General features: G+C 33.1%; 2 protein-coding genes across 2 annotated transcripts; one reads left to right on the top strand and one right to left on the bottom strand.

Annotated features, from left to right (window-relative positions):
- Positions 1-983: 983 nt before the first annotated feature.
- Positions 984-10331, bottom strand: LOC140817334 (homeobox-leucine zipper protein HOX9-like). The gene is made up of 18 exons (XM_073176983.1): positions 10117-10331; positions 8520-8676; positions 7231-7322; positions 6470-6560; positions 6152-6250; positions 5539-5652; positions 5106-5189; positions 4851-5003; positions 4579-4653; positions 4216-4322; positions 3433-3598; positions 3140-3322; positions 2886-2963; positions 2567-2710; positions 2100-2425; positions 1752-1857; positions 1469-1615; positions 984-1233 (listed from the first exon to the last, which is right to left on the bottom strand). The coding sequence occupies exons 1-18, from the start codon at positions 10329-10331 to the stop codon at positions 1087-1089; spliced, it is 2484 nt and encodes an 827-aa protein (XP_073033084.1). The 3' UTR covers positions 984-1086.
- A 4451-nt stretch (positions 10332-14782) lies between these two features.
- On the top strand, positions 14783-18297 carry LOC140817201 (mRNA-decapping enzyme subunit 2-like). Its single transcript, XM_073176842.1, has 8 exons — positions 14783-14944; positions 15468-15619; positions 15992-16119; positions 16469-16564; positions 16911-17063; positions 17365-17468; positions 17552-17619; positions 17845-18297. Exons 1-8 carry the CDS (start codon positions 14862-14864, stop codon positions 18024-18026), a joined length of 966 nt encoding a protein of 321 aa, XP_073032943.1. The 5' UTR covers positions 14783-14861; the 3' UTR covers positions 18027-18297.
- Positions 18298-18940: the final 643 nt, after the last annotated feature.

Genomic DNA, 18940 nt, shown 5'->3' with positions numbered 1-18940 from the left:
TCTGATAAATTTGGCACAAGAAAACAAGAAGAAGATGGTGAAACCATCCATTTTTGTATACTTTGTTATAGACACAATTTGTCTTCCTTTGAGACCTCAACATGCATTTGGTGGAAGCTACGTGAACTGTAGGACCGAGCACTTACCGCTTTACCAAAAACTATAGCTAGTGGTAATAGTGCAACTCAAATCTTTTAAATCGCGTAGCAGCTCAAGCACTACGGTTTGATTGCTCTACCAAGTATGGATAATTATTGCACCCAACATGAACCCATGGCGGCCATTTAAACGCTCTACTCAAATCTGCACCTATCTGTGCCATTTTTTCAAAGACTGCGGAGGCTAAAAATGCCCTGGCGGGTACTGTGTCATTGATAAATTCAGACAGCCTACACCAATTTGTCTATGCACTCCAAGAAACATGACTGCTAATCCATAGTTTGCGCAATTTGTTTGTATCATCTCATGTGTTTGAATATATCTTTGCTGATATTAACATGGGAAACGTCGGATGTATCGAAAAATATGATTTTAGTGTCGTTGTAGGAATTTTTCATATGTGTGTTAATTAAAGGGTGGTTATTGTTTTCAATTAAAAATCTTTACAACTCCGTTCAATTCTATATAAGTCAATAAAAATCCATCAATTCCACGTTTTTTTAATACAAAACCTTGTATCTATTATCGTTTTGCGTTTCACAATTTACAAAATTTTACCATTTTGAAAGCACAATTTTCTTAGTCAAATTTTAATTATAATGTCCATTCACTTCCTCCACTTTGATCACTGGATAACAGACCAATCCTTTATCTAGTTGCCTCTATCTTCGTATTATAGTAGAGATGACAAGCAAGTATATATTAAAACCAAAGAGAAAATCATGCTGCCTAAATGGGCAAACTAGCCAAGATATTTCACTCGAGAGTCCCATGAATCGATGCTCACAAAAATATAACTAATGAAATTCGTCCAAACCTCCAAATGTTTTGATGAAAAATATAACTGGCGAAATTCATCCAAAGCAACAGAATATTTTTGCTATTGATAAAACTTCTGAGAATTTAGAAGAAGAATGCTTGAAATACTTAGTCGAAAGACCAGTTAATGAATGCGGTGGCAAAGCAGTGACATGAACCATCCAGTTCCTCTACTCTCCAAACTACACCTCGTTCATACGAGAATCGGCGATTCATCATAGACAGACTGCATCCTGGTGGTAAAGTAGCATATCCCTGTCAAGTAGCAAAGAACTGTCAGGTCAAATTGGTTAATCAATGCTTTCCATTTTTTTCCTATGACTGAATAAGACTTCAAATATAAAACACATGGGGCGTGTGTGTATGTGTTAAAAAGCTGTTTTCCAATACTCCTCCCAGCACTCAGAAGTCCATGATTATGATCTCATTGAAATGTAAAGAAACTCAGATGGGCTAAATTGAGCGGTTGGATTTTTTGTTGCAAGTGTACCTGCTTTGTTATAGTTGGAATCATGGAATACAAGGACATGTTAGAGCCGTCGAGAATCTGATCCAATGCAAGTGTTTGCAGATTATGTAATCCAGTCTCTAGCATGTCGACTGCAGCTTGGTTGGCGTAAAGGCATATTGGGAGAGACTGCAACCAAACCAGATAAGTTAGTTAGTTAGTTTTGTTGAATAGATACATATGTAACAGTCATTTAGGACTATTTTTTTCTCTACATGCACATATATATGTGTGTCTGTACATGTATAAACCAATATTTACATACCGTGAAAGAGAAACATAATATAGCATATTGGTGATTTTGAACCAGTTCCAAGAAAGAGCCAGTACGCAGGCAGTGGAAGTCGCACATCTCCACGCCTAAAAATGACCTGTCCCAAACAAATACATTTAGTCAAGTAAATTGTACTCCTATTGTCTAGTGAGACCTAAAAAATAAAAGTATAAACTCATAGAACTTGTTTCAGCAAACTGAAAGCAATAAAACATGTCGACTACACTAAGATTATATCATACTAGAGCACGGAAAGCATAAAATCTATGAATAGGAGGAATTCAGGAAACTTGGGAATAATATTAGAATCTCCATGAATTAGTATGTGGTTTTACTTGCCTATAACTTTGCCATATCCGTATAGCAAGACTGTTAATATCATAGGTCGAGTTTGGTATGACGTCGAATATCATTGGTGCGTTTTCATCTGTGGCGTACTCAAGATTTGATCCCGATGGCATCGCTCCCTGACAAATGTTCTTTACGGAGGAAATTACATGTTGAATATAGTCTAATGCCATTGACCTTACATCCTCCTCAAATCGGGCTTCAAAAGGAAACTGGAAGGCCAGAATCATCATAGAGCACAGGTTGTTTATGGCTGAAAATGAAGTACTAGAACTTGTTGCCTCATTTGCTACACCGTAGGCAGATGGCCATTTTGCCTATCAATATGGAGACACAATTATGAAAACAACAGATGTATCCACTATATGACAATGTCTAACTGTTGTTATGATAAAAATCAAGAAAATAACATGTGTCAGAATTTAATAGATAGCAAAAATTGTAGGATTGGAACATACGGTCCTGGAACCCATTGAGATGATCCGAAATCCAGAAGATAATAGAACAGCATCATTCGGTATTGTTTTATCAATGGGGGCAAAGATTAATTCAGAGGAAGCACCGAAACAAGTATCGTCCATTGATTCCAGTCCACTAATAACCTGCATTTACTTGCAGAGTATGATATCTATTCAAAAAATTCGTTGTGTGTTCCTCCTTTCCCTCAGAATATTTAAAAGAAAACCGATCTTCAATTATAAAATGTCTTTTAAAATATGTATGGTAATTGTTAATATACAATTCCCCTGCAATCATAAGGGGACAAGGTGATGTCACCTGCAAATGATACAATTCCCCTGGAGAATCATGTTGTTGGAGAGGTGCAAAGCTTTCGAATCGAATAACTTCCAACACCTGAATTGGAAACAAGAATCAGACAACATGCATCCAACAAAACAAACTTAAATGCCCTGCCGTATTGCGAATTTAGGTGATTTGGAGACAACACTTTCCTTTGGTTGGTTCTATATTTCCAAAGTATCATTACATTTAATTCAACTTTTTAAAAATGTGAACTCAAATCAACCAACCTCATCCTCATGATTGGTGTGGCCAAGTAGCACAGCATTATCAGATAAATTGTGTGTGGTCACTCCTGGAAATGCAAAGTAAGGAGCCTTGATGATTGCTTTAGGCTTCTCATCAAAGTTGAAATCCATCCAAGTAGAACGATGATCTTTCAGCAGTCCCACTAGCTTTGCCGGGAAGACATTCTGCCATCAATAAACATTCACTCGTCGAAAGACAGTTATGTGACACAGATGTGAAAAAAGGGGGGAAACATACTTAATCAATGTCGAAAAGTAATAAGATAATAACTCACTTGAAGTAGCACAGTGGTTTTCATACAAATGACACCATCATAAGGCGTATCGAATCCCATATTGATATTAGTTCGCTTCATGGATATAATGGCATCTTTAGGGGCATCTATATTCATCAGTTGCCACCCATCCTCATTAAAACCATTGACAGCATCATTGAAGCCCCTAAACAAGACGAAAGAAGAAAATATACGAAGAACATACTCAGGCACATAATGTCATCAATTAAAGCCTCATGGCATAAATCAGAATTAACAGCTTATGCTTCCTTCCACACAAACATGCAATGCTTATATCAACTTTAAATTTCTACACTGAAATACATTGAACTGAGTTCTACTCATACATTTGAACTCCTTTGCTGTCACACTAGTGTTTTTTTTTTTAGCATCACACTAGTACTGTCAAACGGGTTAGCAGGCCAGCCTGCTATTTTGGTGGGTCGGGAAATTGCCAACTCAGCCCACCTTTTTTATGTGGCAGGACAGACCTAGCACGTTTTGACAACACTAGACACTTGTCCCTTTTGTTTATCTAAAAATAGTCAAGGTCCAAGATCAAGATCTGTTAACTTTCTTTGTTCTCAGAAATTCCAAGACATTATGCAATTGTACCAGAATCACATTTTATGGTGATTTCAAAACCTTTACAAGGTAGTCATTTGAGCTTAAAGCTCATGTCTGTAAGACTAGAAAACCATGCTGCCACGACCCATAGATTAAGATTGTAGAAGTAAAGATGAGATAGAGATTACTATTTGAGAAATGATTCAGCAGGCTCACCTGCTTAGTTTCTGGCCAAAAGATCTTATGAAGGCAGAATCCTTAGGATTTGGATTTGCTTTGCTAGCAATTACCTCATTTGCTAGGTGATTAATATATCGAAGTGCCTTAAGGGAAAAACATGCCTGTAATTAGTTTCTATTGAACTTGAAATAACCACTTTCTTGAAATGGCCGTGAAATTAATTAAAGACAGTGCAAACAACAAGCGATGCCAAAAAAAGAGAAAATGTTGGATTACAATCAAAGATATAATAGGATGTTGACTAAATGAGGGTACCATTATAAACCAATTCAACATGCTTTACAAACCAATGTGTGACTTAGTCTGTATATATACTATCGACATAGATAATATACTTACAGTGAAAATTATCTCCTTGGCAATGAGTTCAGATGACTCGTAAAGGGGTCGCACAACCTCAGGAACCGATGATGTCTGCAATAAGCTTATAGCACTATGAATGCTACTCATTTAACTTCAACCAAATTTAAAATCAGGGAAATTTGACAGTCTATATTGCTTTTTGTTTTTCTGATCGGTCAACATTTAGTTTTAGTTACTGTAGTCCAATTTTCACCAAAATCCGGATTGTTTAAATTTTCCCCTTAAATTATCGAAAGAATATTGCGTACCTCCAAATCCAAGTGGGAAACTAGATTTATCATCGATCCACCCTCACAGGGGAAAATCAAGTAGCCACTAGCCAACATCTTGCCTCTCACAAATTCTAGTGCAACAGGTGAGCTTGGGACATCAGAACCACCATTAATTGACTTCTCACATACCTTAAGATAAATACCATAATATTATATAGTTCCACAAAACATATAATCAACAAGTGTTACTATATGAAAGCAATGCAAAGCAGAAGTAATTGTATAACGTACTACAAAGCTGCCATCGTCTAAAATCGAAGTGTATCTTAATGTCCAGAAGTCTCGAGCACAGGCCAAGGTAGTTGAAGCATAATACTGGTCACAAATAAAATGGGTTAGAGAACTTTATGGCAAACCCGCGTGGCTCAAACACACGACGTTGAATCGTGGTAACCAGTGGAGGAGTCAGAAATATGGCTCTATCGGTACTAGAATTTTAAACTCTACTATCTTTTAATATTTTAAATTGATCTACCCGGACTAATATCATATATTCCAAAATTATACAAAATTTACATATACATTTTTTTAAAAAAAATTGAGCCACTCGTACAAGAGTGTGCCTCCGCCCCTGGTTGTAACCTTCACTTTCGCGTTCGATGCGATGCATGCAATGCAAGCTAAGATAGGTGCATCAGTAGAATATAATTCCATATTTACTGACCTGTGTATAAACTAGTTCAATGGTTCCCTGATTCTTCTCGGGATATATGGCGAGAACCTCTAGTTTTCTACATTTTCGAGACCATGAGGATGTGTCCTTGAGAATTTCAATTACCTGTCACGAAAACAATAAACTTTATATTTACCTGTCACGAGTATTTGAACTACAACTTGCACGTTTAGCGCTCATTTAACGGCACTAATCTACAATTTTTCAATTGTGTCATTTTTATTCGAGTCAGCGAGTTGATCATCAATTCGGACACATCATTTTTTTGACTTCACATGTCATGAAGAATTAAAATTGAAACAATCAAATTTTATTAAACTTATGACCACACATGACAAAAATGAAAAATTTAATTTGGTGTCATAAGGAAAATATACAGAACTTTGTTATTTTTGCAAAGTATTCATTTTTCAGAGATGACGGTGATGTGGAACCTATGAGACGTCTATATGGCTTCCGACATGGTGCTGATATGTGCATTGTCCGATCAATACTTCGACGAAAAATTACTAAAAAAATGGAAAATCACATCGTTTTTAGTTATGCGATTTTCGATTTTAATGTATATTGTTTATGATATCTTAAAGTTCAAAGTATTGCGTGCCTTAAGAGGTTCGAAAGGAACTATAGTGCATGCCCGTGCTGCAACTCCAGCGCAACCATATGCGACATAAACTTCACCAATCGAGATCGGACCATGCACCTGAAAAACGAAAAAAAGAAAAGAAAATGATGATTGGATTGATAAAAAAACATGCATGCGGTCGGACAAGAATTTGTTATCTAAGAATTAATCATAAGTAAGTCTCAGATCTAGAGAAAAAATATAGCAAGCAAAAAATGGCTAGTCCACAGCATTGCTTCGGCGTATATCGAAATTTTCAAGAACCAATGGTTTAGGCTGGAGTAGCACATTTACGACCTCTTGCATGGGAAAAGGAACCCAGTTGATAGCAGAACCAGTAGCTTTAGGGAGGAATTCGTTCCGAGCTTCATCCGCCAGACAGAGAAGTCTGTATATACATGAAAAAGAATTAGAAATTAGCACCCTTTACCTAGTAGATATGTTAATGTTTTTTTTTTTTTTTGAGAAAATTGCAATTTTAATTTTGTAAGTTTGACATATTTTTTATTTTAGTTCCATAATTGTCGATATTTGGTTTTTATCCAATAACTTGATTTTTTTTTTGTTTCGGTCATTTTTCACCCAAAACCACTAAATCTATCAAATAATAAAAGTATATTATATTATATTATACATGAGTCACTGCAAGAATAAAATCTATATTATGCATATAAAATGTATATAAGCAAAAGTAAGAGAAACAACAAACTTTTTTCCTCCAATTTAGAAATATTGGATGTTGTTTTGATTTATTTTACCCTTTTGTTTTTGTTTAGATTTATTTTGATGTGTGTAAATGAGTTTTTTTCTCGCTACATGAACTACATAGAAGAACATCAATGTCAGATAAATAATATTCGTAAGAGTTAGCTGCTTTTGTCCACAAAATGACTAGAAAAAATTCAAGTTAGTAGATGAAAATCAAAGATTAACAAGTTAGATCATTAAAACACAAAACAGATCAAATTATAACACTTAAATCGCAATTTTTCCATTATTTTTATGAAACAAAAGTTGTTTCATGATGGTACTTTCTTGTGTATATGCTGCATATATACCCTTTGTCATCATCAGCATTATTCATGGATAGGTGAGAAGAGGGAACCTCAGGCTCGGAGGCCTGGTTAGTCGCAGTTGAGGTAGTAGTAATCTGCAAACACAATTACTTATTACCTAAAACTAATTTCGTAAGTAAAAATCATGTTTTTAGGTATATTTAAAGCATAAAATGGTGTTATATATAAATTGACGAAAATTTAAACTGAAGAGGGGGCCGTCACCTATATAAATATATGGAGCTAGGAATACAGAAAAAAGCCTCTTTCTTAGTCAAAATAACTCGCACAAATACAATTCTTGATAAACCACCAATGTTCAATCAAGAATCAGTATAAAAAATTTCGAAAAACAAGAAAAGGGTTCCAGCTGTGGTTAGTCTAATAAAAAATTTCACAATAAATTAATTATTAGAAAATTTCTGAAAACAGTAAATAAAATAAACTGGGAAAAGGGTTTTCTTGGTCTATTAACTTGTCAAATTTTGGAAACTTGTTCATTAAATTTTCAAAGTTTTGTTTTGGTACTCTAGCTTTTAATTTTCAGCTATTTTGGTATAATTGTTGGCGTGACATATGACAATGTTAAGATTAATATTTGAATCTAACTCAACCCCAAAAACTAGTTTAAGGGGGCATGATTGTTCAAGTCCATATATGTAACTCTCAGAAACTCTATCCAACCGATACGAGATATCTTAACACTTACCCCTCACGCTCATGAATGAACAATTGGAGCGTGAAGACATTAACGGATGGCTTCCCACATTGAGCGCTAGTTTTTGGGGTTGAGTCAGGTCCAAGTCTCAACCTTAATAGACAAGTCAGCAATTTCAATATCGCATCAGTATTTTCCGGTATCATGTCACCATTTGTCAGTGTCACATAAAGATCTTGACCAAAATAACTGAAAATTAAAAGTTAGTTGATCAAAACTCGAAATTAAACAAATTATTAGATAAAGAAACTATTTTTCCAAAATAAATTTCTTTAATGATGATCAATGTAATTGATGGATGTATATATAATATATGATGATAATTGATCTCTAGAGCACCCACCATGAGTATCGTTGAAGTGATGTCCACATGATATTGAATGCGATAAAAATGTATATCCAATAAATGGATTCCACCTCAGCGATATATATGTAAGTGAACACAGTGGGTGCCAATGAGATCAATCCTCATACCATATATCTATATATATATATATATATATATATATATATATATATATATATATATATATATATATATATATATATATATATATATATATATATATATAGCGAGGAGTTGGCTCCGGAAACGGTCATTCTCACGTACGAGTTCCGCTACTCTTTTGAGCAAGGCATTGTTCTCTTCCCTTAGCAAACTGTTGGCCACTTTTAGCTTCTTGTTCTCTGCCAAAATATCCTCATGTTCCTTCTTCTGCTTGTAACGGCTTCTAGGAATAGGGAACCAATAAATATTCTTAGTAAATAATGCCAAATGAAATGAAGAATAAAATTGGTCCTTTTTTTCTAGCTCACGTGAAACTATACACGTAAGCACCGCACCACATAGAAAATGAAATAAAGTTATGAAGTAAACAGTGACAGCAGACTAAAAATGAAATTTGACGACTTAAATAAAATAAATATGAAAATGAATGACAAAAGAAAATGTAGGGAAGATGTGTAAGATATTATAAAACTTTCTATGTTTTGCAAATAGATTAATTAACTCACACCGTGTAATAATCCGATCATATAAAAATTTAACATCTACTTAACTAAAAATGCAACTTAAAAGCATGTATAGCGCATTAAATAACTCTTTTAGCATTAATTTTAAAATAAACATATAAATTAATATCAAACATATTATTGATTTCGTTAGAGTAGGTCTTTTGTGAGACGGTCTCACGAATCTTTATCTGTGAGACGTGTCAACCTTACCTATATTCACAATAAAAAGTAATACTCTTAGCATAAAAAATAATATTTTTCATGGATGACCCAAATAAGATATCCGTCTCACAAAATCCGACTCGTGAGACTGTCTCACATAAGTTTTTGCTTTGTTTTCCAATTGTGACTGAATATATAAAGATCACTTATAATTTGAGCGTGCTTTAATAATCCACATGTTGTACATTGAAAACTTTTGTTGATTTTTTTTATATATATAAAATTTTGAATATCATGAATTTTGTTATCCTCGTTTATTTATGAATATATTTTTGTATTTTTTTCCGTATTTTCTCTATGCATTTATTATTAATCCAAATTATATATATGAAATATGAATTTATTTATTTAGTCAACATATACATAGGTTTTATGACGTTTTTTCTTTTATTTGTATTAGTTTTAATATAAAAAATAAAAAAAAACAAAACTCGTTAACCCAGATCCAATCCGATTCGGATGGTTTTTGAATCGATTAGATCGAATTATATATTTTTTTATGTCAAGCCGGCTCGATCCATAGTATTTTTAGGCGAACAAATTAAATAGCTCAAAGCTGATCCAACTTTGATATATTAACCAACTTTTTGCTGAAACAATCTGCAAACACTTAGCAAACATAACATCACATTAAAAATTAGCATCAAAATATTAATCAGTGATAGTAATACGAACCAAAAGAAAAAAAAAACAAAAACTTGTGTGAGACGGTCTCACGGGTCCTATTTGTGAGACGGGTCATCTATAAAAAAGTATTACTTTTTATGCTAAAAGTATTACATTTCATTGTGAATATTGATAGGGTTGACCCGTCTCACAGATTAAGATCCGTGAGACGGTCTCACATGAGACCCACTCAAAGAAAAAAAGGAAAAAAATCCAAAAAAATTCATTCCAATAAAGTATAATTCGAAAATGGAAGAAAAGATTTCCACCTGCGGTTCTGGAACCAGATCTTGAGGTGCTTGTTGTCAATCCCATTCAAGGTAGGTTGTTGACGGATTAAATTTTCGCGTTGAGAACGATTCGGATTTGGACACTGGGCGTAAACTTTTTCAAGAACCCTAATCTGTTCATTGGTGTATCGGATATGTTTTTCACCCTCATCACGTCCTCTCCTCCTAGCGGCGGCGTTGTCGGTTTTAGCCATCTCAGCAAGAAAAATGCTAGATATTTTCGGGTTTAGGTCTAAAAAGACAATCTAAATGTTGCCATTTATAGGACAGAGACCTTAATCTTAGTTTGATAATCTTGATAAAATCTGCAAATTATACTTATAATTTGCTGTACTGGATCCATCTCTATTTCAAGCATATTACAACAATCCCACTTATAAGTTTTCTCTTCTTTCCTTATTTTCATTTTTCATCAACAAATAGTTAAGATTATTACATAATCTATATTTCTTCTCATTAACTTGTAAATAATCAAATGAAGTATTTATTGCTGTCTAACATTTTCCCTTCAGATTCGCTCCTTCGATTGCGACCCTCCGGTGATGGAAGCTTGATGACAAGAAATAAATCACTATATCGGGTCGCCGAGGTGCCCCCTGCGGAATTAACCTTTACAAGGCATAATTTATATATTCTATTCTGGTGAGGTCAAAGAATTACCATATATCTTTTAATATGATATGAACTTCGTGTATATGATCCCTAGGGTTCGCATGCATGCATGCATCATCCTTGATTCTCTAGAAAACTAGAACACCTCCAAAATTTCCTGGATCCAAGCAGTTAGCTAGAGACCTACCCTCAGAAGTGGACTCGAAAACCTTCCGTCGAGCTACCACAAGAACGCAAAACGTCGTGTTAGGTGTATAATTACCCCCACTCAGCGATCGGGGTGAGGTTTGCCTTCCGATGGAAGAGCCAGGAATTTCGAACTCCGGAATCCTTTAATTTTTTAAAATTAAACCACCGGGATAATATCAAATTGATACATAAATATCCAAAATTTATGTAATATAATTTTTTTAAAAAATTTGGGTCACCCAAGCTTTGGATCTAACCATGCCCACGTGCTAACTGGGCATCGGATCATGTTTTTCAATTCTTATTTTTAGGTATATATATTGAAAGTTTCGCCTTTCAAGTCGATAGAGGGCTAAGGACGTGACTGATTTTGAAGAGTGAGGGGGGACATTTAGGGCAAAGTAAGCCATCGAGACTTAGAGAATAGACGTGTACTAATAAATGGATTAAACACGAAACGTAATGAAAACGCTGTTGTTGGGGGAAAAAGGGATTAAAATTGGTAAATTAAAGTTGACCCCATGGTCATTAAGCGCGCACGATTTTGTTTCAAATTTTAAAGGCAAAAACTTGTGTGAGACTGTCTCAAGGGTCGTATTTTGTGAGACAGATCTCTTATTTGGATCATCCATGAAAAAATATTACTTTTTATACTAAGAGTATTACTTTTTTTATTGTGTATATTGGTGGGGTTGACCGTCTCACAGATAAAAATTTGTGAGACCGTCTCACAAGAGACCTACTCAATTTTAAATTAACTTATTTAAAATTTCCACCGATAAAAAAACTGATCTAAAAAAATGTTCTTTTAAAAACAAAAGGAACACCGGCCATCATCTCCCATCAAACCATTCCCTTCAAAATAAAAATTCTGACTACAAAAAAAATTAATTTTGTCTTTTTAAACATTTGAGAATATGTCAATCACTCTTAAATTTATTATATATGCGTGTGTTATTTACCATATTTATTTGTTTGGGATAATTAAATTTTAATAAAATTTTAAAACATTTTTTTATACTTTTAAACTCGTACTAAACCCATTTAAACTTGTAAAGCTTGAAATTCGATCTAGACATTTTATGACACTTCACGTTTTTTTGAACCTTAGTCGTAGCCATGAAACCAAATACTGAATTTGAAATCGATTTTACCCAGTGACAAATCCAAATTCTTCTCTTGAATATTTTTCCATATTATTTAATGCTCGAGAACATTTATTAATCTTGAATTTCTATAAATTATGCTTTATACACACGCACGTATAGGTCATGTGCTTTTTCCGAATTCAAACTGAATGCATACTTAACAGTATTGTGATTTGTGCAAAGAGATATCTTTAGGCCTCGTTTGATTCGTGTGATAGGATAAGTAAATGATATATAATAAGAGTGATTATAAAATAAAAAGTAACGATAAATAACACATTATGTTAAATTATATGATGTTTGACATGATTTTAACTTACTTGATTATTTTTGTTAATTATATTATGATTACTAAAATGCCCTCATCATATATTAATTAGTAATATATTGTTAAAATGATTGAATAAATAAATAAAATTTCTAGAATTAATTTATTTAAAATATTAAAACTAAAATTAAAATATTATATTATTTACTAAATTTTCATTAATTTCAATTTCCGAAAACAACTAAAAAATCGATTAATATTATAGAAAATAACTAAAATTTGATAATAATATAAATATGCATTTATTGTGTAATTAAAATATTAATACAAATTTGAATATTAAATAATGGTTAAAAATAATTATAATATTACGGTTAAAAATAATATTATAATAATAATTAAAAATATGATCGATGATAATTAAATTATTTATGATATTAGTCAAATTAAAATTATATTTAAATATTATTAAATTTTTTGAATTTATAATATTTTAAAATTTAGTATATCAAAAGAAAATTTAAATTAATCAAACATCATCCTTTGTACCCCAAAAGATTATATAACCATCAGTAAGAGGATAATAATGCATACAGTGTGGGCCGAGTGCAGGCTGAACGTGTCTATCACAATTTTAATCATACACAGCAAATACATGATAAGTGAAAGATTAAAAATCAATCACTCTTATCATGCACACTAAACAATGACTAAAATTTTAAGAGGATAAATTAATGTGTGTTATAAATGATTTCACAGTCTTTAAAATAGTTTTTCTAGGACTCCAACATATACGTAAATCATAAATAAATAACAACATTTTTTCATTTCCTTAACAAAAAGATCAAAATCAGATAGACAATGTCCTAACACAAAAAAAAAAAAACCCCTAAATTCTTTTTACAAATCAATTCTTCCAAGCATGATGATCCTCATGACCAAGAACTTGTAAACAATACTGCTCGCAAGCAGGCTCGCAAGCATCTACGGTCGCATTTATGAGCTGCATGCACGTCTCCATGCAATTCTTCGCACACTCCGACATCGCGAGACTCTTATAGGGACCTAAAATAAATGTCAATGAGCATATGAAAACCAGAAAACCTGCAAATTTCTTGGAAGCCATTGTGTTCTTTTTTTTCCCTTTCCCTGTGAATTTTTTTTTTGAAAGGATTCAAATTTGCTGTTGATTAGCAATGGTTGGGAGGATGATAGGGAAGGAAGTGATTTGTGTGACCATTATTGTTCGAAGAATTGTTGTTAATGGTCTTGCTTAAATCATGCGTGGGTCAGAAAATTTTGGTTTGAATAAAATAATTTGGATTTAATATATTATAATTTGAATATGTAAATTTAATGAATTAGTTTGTCGCTCTGAAATTCGTTATTTCTGTAATTAAAATCATAAGTCTAAAATGGATATAAATTGAAGTATTATTTTAAAAAATAGAATCAATTTTGTGTTCAGTATAATATTAATTAACTTTTAAAAGGGAAAATGAAAATGCAAATGCAGATGCGACATTACGAGGGATATATATTTAATAGTTATCTCGTGAAATAGTCTCACGACTCTTTATCTCTGAGACGGATCAACCCTATCGATATTCACAATAAAAAGTAATATTCTTAGCATAAAAAATAATATTTTTTTTGATGACCCAAATAAGAGATCCGTCTCGCAAAATACGACATGTGAGACCGTCTCACACAAGTTTTTATCATAATTTATTGCGTATCAGTATACATAGATTCGATGTAATAATAAATACACCTAATAAATATGAGTTTCGTTTGAAGTTTAATTTTCAAACATTTCTCCAAATAGAATTAATTTCTTCCATTCTAATTCCAATGTGAACTTGGACGGGAAAGAGTTAAATTGACTCAACTTGGAGCAACAATCATAATATATTAGCGGTCTGGTGCAGACGTTGCGTGCTTATACTGTCCTTTTTTAAACGAAAAAATAATGATAAAATTAAAAAATGTTGAATTTTCTTTAACAAATAATCACCAAAACATAATAGATACGTCGATTTTATTATTTTACAAAGATGAGTCACATTTTCGCAAATAAAAAACACTAAAGGACACAAAGTGAGTGTTATTTTGCAAACAAAGAAAACATCTAATTGTTAAAAAAAGAGGAGACCATATAAAATGATTAATTTACCAAATAATTTCGGTTTTATTGAGAATTAATTTATGATGTAATCATAATTTCATTTCAAGCTTCACTAATTATTTAGAAATAATTAATTAAAAAGCATCTACTATAATAAGACAGTAATATTAAGAAATATAACATAATTAGAAGTGTATTAAAAATAATAATGACCAATATCCCAAAAAATTAAACATATATATAAAAAAAAGTATAATTTTTTTTTTAGTTTTTTTAATTATAAGTTTGTTATATATTGTAAAAAGAAAAGAAAAGTAAAACTAACCTCGAACAAGTACAGAGCGGGAGCTGAAGGGTGAAAACTACTGATGAACAAAGAATGTCAGGTAGGCTGAATCGATCTTCTAGCGCTCCTTACAAGAACGCTCTCCCTCCTCAAGAACTCCTTGACGATCTCTGCAGGTATTCATTCACTATGCATTTTTATGTGTTTTATGTATTGCAGTACACAGATTGGAGGTTTAAATTCATTCGTATTTAAATTTTTACAGTTTTAAGTCAAATGATTTTCTGCATTCTCTCTCGGTGAACTAATATCTCTTACTATTGAGGGATGACAAGGGAGAAAGGGAGAAAGTGATACCTCCAAAGAATTCCAGGAAAATTGGTTGTCTTGAAGGGTTTGTGGGTTGTTCGTTATAATAGTTTGTTTAATTCTGGAAATTTTAGGTGATATTTGAATGGTGGTAAAGAAATTTTGGCTGAATTATCACCTGGGCGAAGTGGGTTGAAAGATTTGTAGTCCCATTGGAAACCACAAATGTGTTGGCTTTTCCTCTTCACGTTTCTTGACAGTTTCCATCTACTGGTGTTGATACTTGGGTTACATTATAAGAAATTGTGTAGATGGAAGTTCAATTGTTAAATTAGATAGTTTGTGCAAATTAACATGATGGAAGTTAAACATTTTCCATTTGTTCTGCAGTCGTTTTGTTCTCAACGTCCCTAAGGAAGACCAGCAGTCTTTTGAGAGGATTCTGTTTCTTGTGGAGTATGCTCATTGGTTCTATGAAGATAACTCAGTTGAAAATAATCCATCTTTGAAGTCATTAACATTGAAGGAATTTACTTCTTTGTGTATCCTTAACCCCTGTGTATTTAGTTGAACATTTTTTGCGTCCTTTTTTAAACTGTGTAATTCAAATTTCTTGTTTTACGTGATTTTAGTCCTCTAATTTAATTTGACTCGAGAATCATTCTCCTAAGAAATTGAAGTTCCTAATCTTGCTCAAGTTATCATGAGCTATTAGACGTTTTCATTCTTTCCTCTGGTTGGTTAATTTTTGCTGACAAGTTGAAAAATCAGATCTGTGTTTGATATATTTATAGCTATTATAGATAGTTCTTGTATTAGAATGTGCTTTTATCTTTTAATCTCGAACGGAGGAACCGTTGTACCGTAAAGATGATTTATATTTGATGATTTTCGCCCTCCTTAATAAGTTGCAGTGTTCAACAATTGTGAAGTTCTGAAACCATATGTTGCCCATATAGATGACATATTTAAAGACTTCACATCATACAAATTTAGAGTTCCAGTAACAGGAGCCATCATTCTGGATGAAACTTATGAAAGGGTTTGGTCTTTTGCTCGTAACTACTGTTCATTATTTGGTCCTTAAGAAGGTGAATTTGGTGAATATGTTGGGAATTTATGCATGTCAATCGTTTCCCCTTCTTTCGCTGGAATCTTTCTTAGTTGAATGTTCATATTTATTGACGTTTATTTGCTTTGTTACCTGAAGAAATAAGTTGCCGATTAAGAACTAATTGTTGGAAGTATGTTTTCTAGTCTAAGGAGATGAAAATGATCTTTTTCTGTGTTACTCATCAGGCAATCGGATGATTCTAATAGTATTATTTGTTATCCCCTTAAACCCCAGCGTATAACTTATTTTAGCTTTTTGTTTATTTTTCTTGTCACAGTGCATACTGGTGAAAGGATGGAAAGGATCTAGTTGGAGTTTTCCACGTGGGAAGAAGAACAAGGATGAAGAAGATCACAACTGTGCCATTAGAGAAGTATGCTCATCTTCTTGTGCTTATTTTATTGTCTTGCATGATTGGTAAGAGTATTATTTTATATCAATGCTCTATGAATTTAATTGTGATTACATTGTGGCATGTATGTAATATCCTCAATTTTAATTTAATCGTTGTTTCATTTGTTGCGACATATAAGAAGACTATATACTTGGGTTTGGCTTCAGAATCGTTCTCTTGTCAGCGTCATGTTTCCCTATTAATTGCATGTGATGTTGAAAAGGAACAACTGATACTGTCACTATTTTCTTTTCCTTGCATTGTCAAGGAAGAATCGTTGTTATTTAAATATTTCATGTCTTACTTCATAATTTCTGATATGCAGGTCCTAGAGGAAACAGGTTTTGATGTTTCCAAACTTCTAAACAAAGACGACTACATTGAAATGGTTTTTGGACAACAGAGAGTGCGTCTGTATATAGTTGCTGGGGTGAAAGATGATACATCCTTTGCTCCTCTCACTAAAAAAGAGATAAGTGTATGTCATTATTCCTACTCAAGAACTTAAACTTTTTGGATTCGGTCATCATGGGAATATGATTTGTCCATGTCGTTTTTGGAACAGTTTTTTTCTTTTCATTGGTTGTCTTCATGGGTTTGTTCCACTAACCTTACGTTTTAGGATGCTTTTATTCAGAAAATCACCGAAATCAACATGCTATGTTATGTGCAAGCTGGTTGCGCCTTTTACACATACATTCATGAATCTTATGTTTCTGAATTTGCAACAAAGCTGCTCAATGCTAGCCATTTTATGTTCCTTCTATGATGTTTTACAGGAAATTGCATGGCAGCGGCGTGATGATCTTCAACCAGCAAATGAAGATGTCATATCTCGTGGGATCACTGGCCTGAAGCTATACATGGTTGCTCCCTTTTTGACGTAAGTATATTGGCATAAGCTATAAATATTTGAACTCCTCGATGACTCTGTCAGTTTTATAATGATGTGCGATTATATTGCAGATCTTTAAAGTCATGGATCTCCTTGCACCCACCTCCTATAGCACCTAGATCAGATAGACCTACGAAAGGTCCTTCTCTTCTGCAACTCAATCTCTCTCTCGTAATATAAATTATGTGTGAGGCCGCAACTTTTAAATAAATTCTGGGAAACGAATGTGCTATTGTTTTAGAGAATCCTATGCACCTTTGAGTCTTGGACTGTGTATCCTTACTTGAATGTCCTCTGGAGCTCTGATATGACTATAACAGTGCCTTTTCTTGATTCTGTCTACAATTTTATCTCTATGGTGTAGGAATTACAGTTTGGAAAGCAAAAAGTGGTTCTACTGGAAGCAGCTCAACAACAGAGAACCAGCCAAATAAAGCAGTAGCAGACATTAATCTTTCTGATTCACGACCTGGAAGAAGCTTCAGAAACTTTCGGTTTGATACAGGTCCAATATTTCAATCGATAGATGCTGCATTCTCTTCTTAGATGAAGTTACTCTTTGCAACTCACGTGCATGCACATAATCTCGTCTGTTTTGACCAATGAAAGATTCATCACCGCTTGTACGGACTCATAGCTCATTGGAGAGTGTTGGTAGCTGTTCTTGCTGTATATTTTGCGTTGGAATGAGCTTTAAGATGTGCATACTTTCAGTAAGAATACGTCCCATGTGATAGGTCAAGACGTTCTTGACCAAGCTTTCTTTTTGCACTATATGAACAAAGAGCTATATGGAAGCTTTGCGTGGTTAGCCTAATTAGCCTCTCATCGAAAACCAAGAAGATAAACTGGGAGTGAAATATTCTATCACACAGCACCTGGCTTATTTTTGTCTGTCTCTAACACTGGAATGAAATCCGACAGAATCGAATTTATTTGTAAAAATATAATTAAACACAGCCCGACACGAAGTACGTAAATCAAAATTAGTAATGAGAATTTCATTAATTTTCAACAATCCTAAAAAATAGAACTGACACTTTTTTTCACAGAATATGATTTAAACCCCGAAATTTAACTACATTAAAAGAAATCTTAATCTCACCTTTACATTTCAACAAGTTGTAATGATGAAGAATAAGTTTAGCATATTTTCGAAAATAATTTGATATATCGAGATGTCCAAGAAAAAAATCATCCTGTGTGGCATACATCACAAATACCCATATACTGATTATTAATATTAGCACACAGATATTCCAGAATCCATTTGCTTGTACTTGGATGGATCTGATTAGATAAATTCATTCATTTTAGATTTCTTAACTTGTTTGGATGAAAAAAATTCAAGCAAATATATTAAGTTGTACAATTTTAAAAATAATAGTAATAGATTTCAACCTTCATTTTTTCCACCAAATCAAATTCTTCAATTCAACATAACCAAGTACAACCTGGAG

This window comes from Primulina eburnea, chromosome 16 (assembly GCF_022965805.1).
Source record: "Primulina eburnea isolate SZY01 chromosome 16, ASM2296580v1, whole genome shotgun sequence".
Classification (NCBI taxonomy): Eukaryota; Viridiplantae; Streptophyta; class Magnoliopsida; order Lamiales; family Gesneriaceae; genus Primulina; species Primulina eburnea.
The sequence above is the reverse complement of the archived record's forward strand: the minus strand, read 5'-3'. Positions and strand labels throughout refer to the sequence as shown.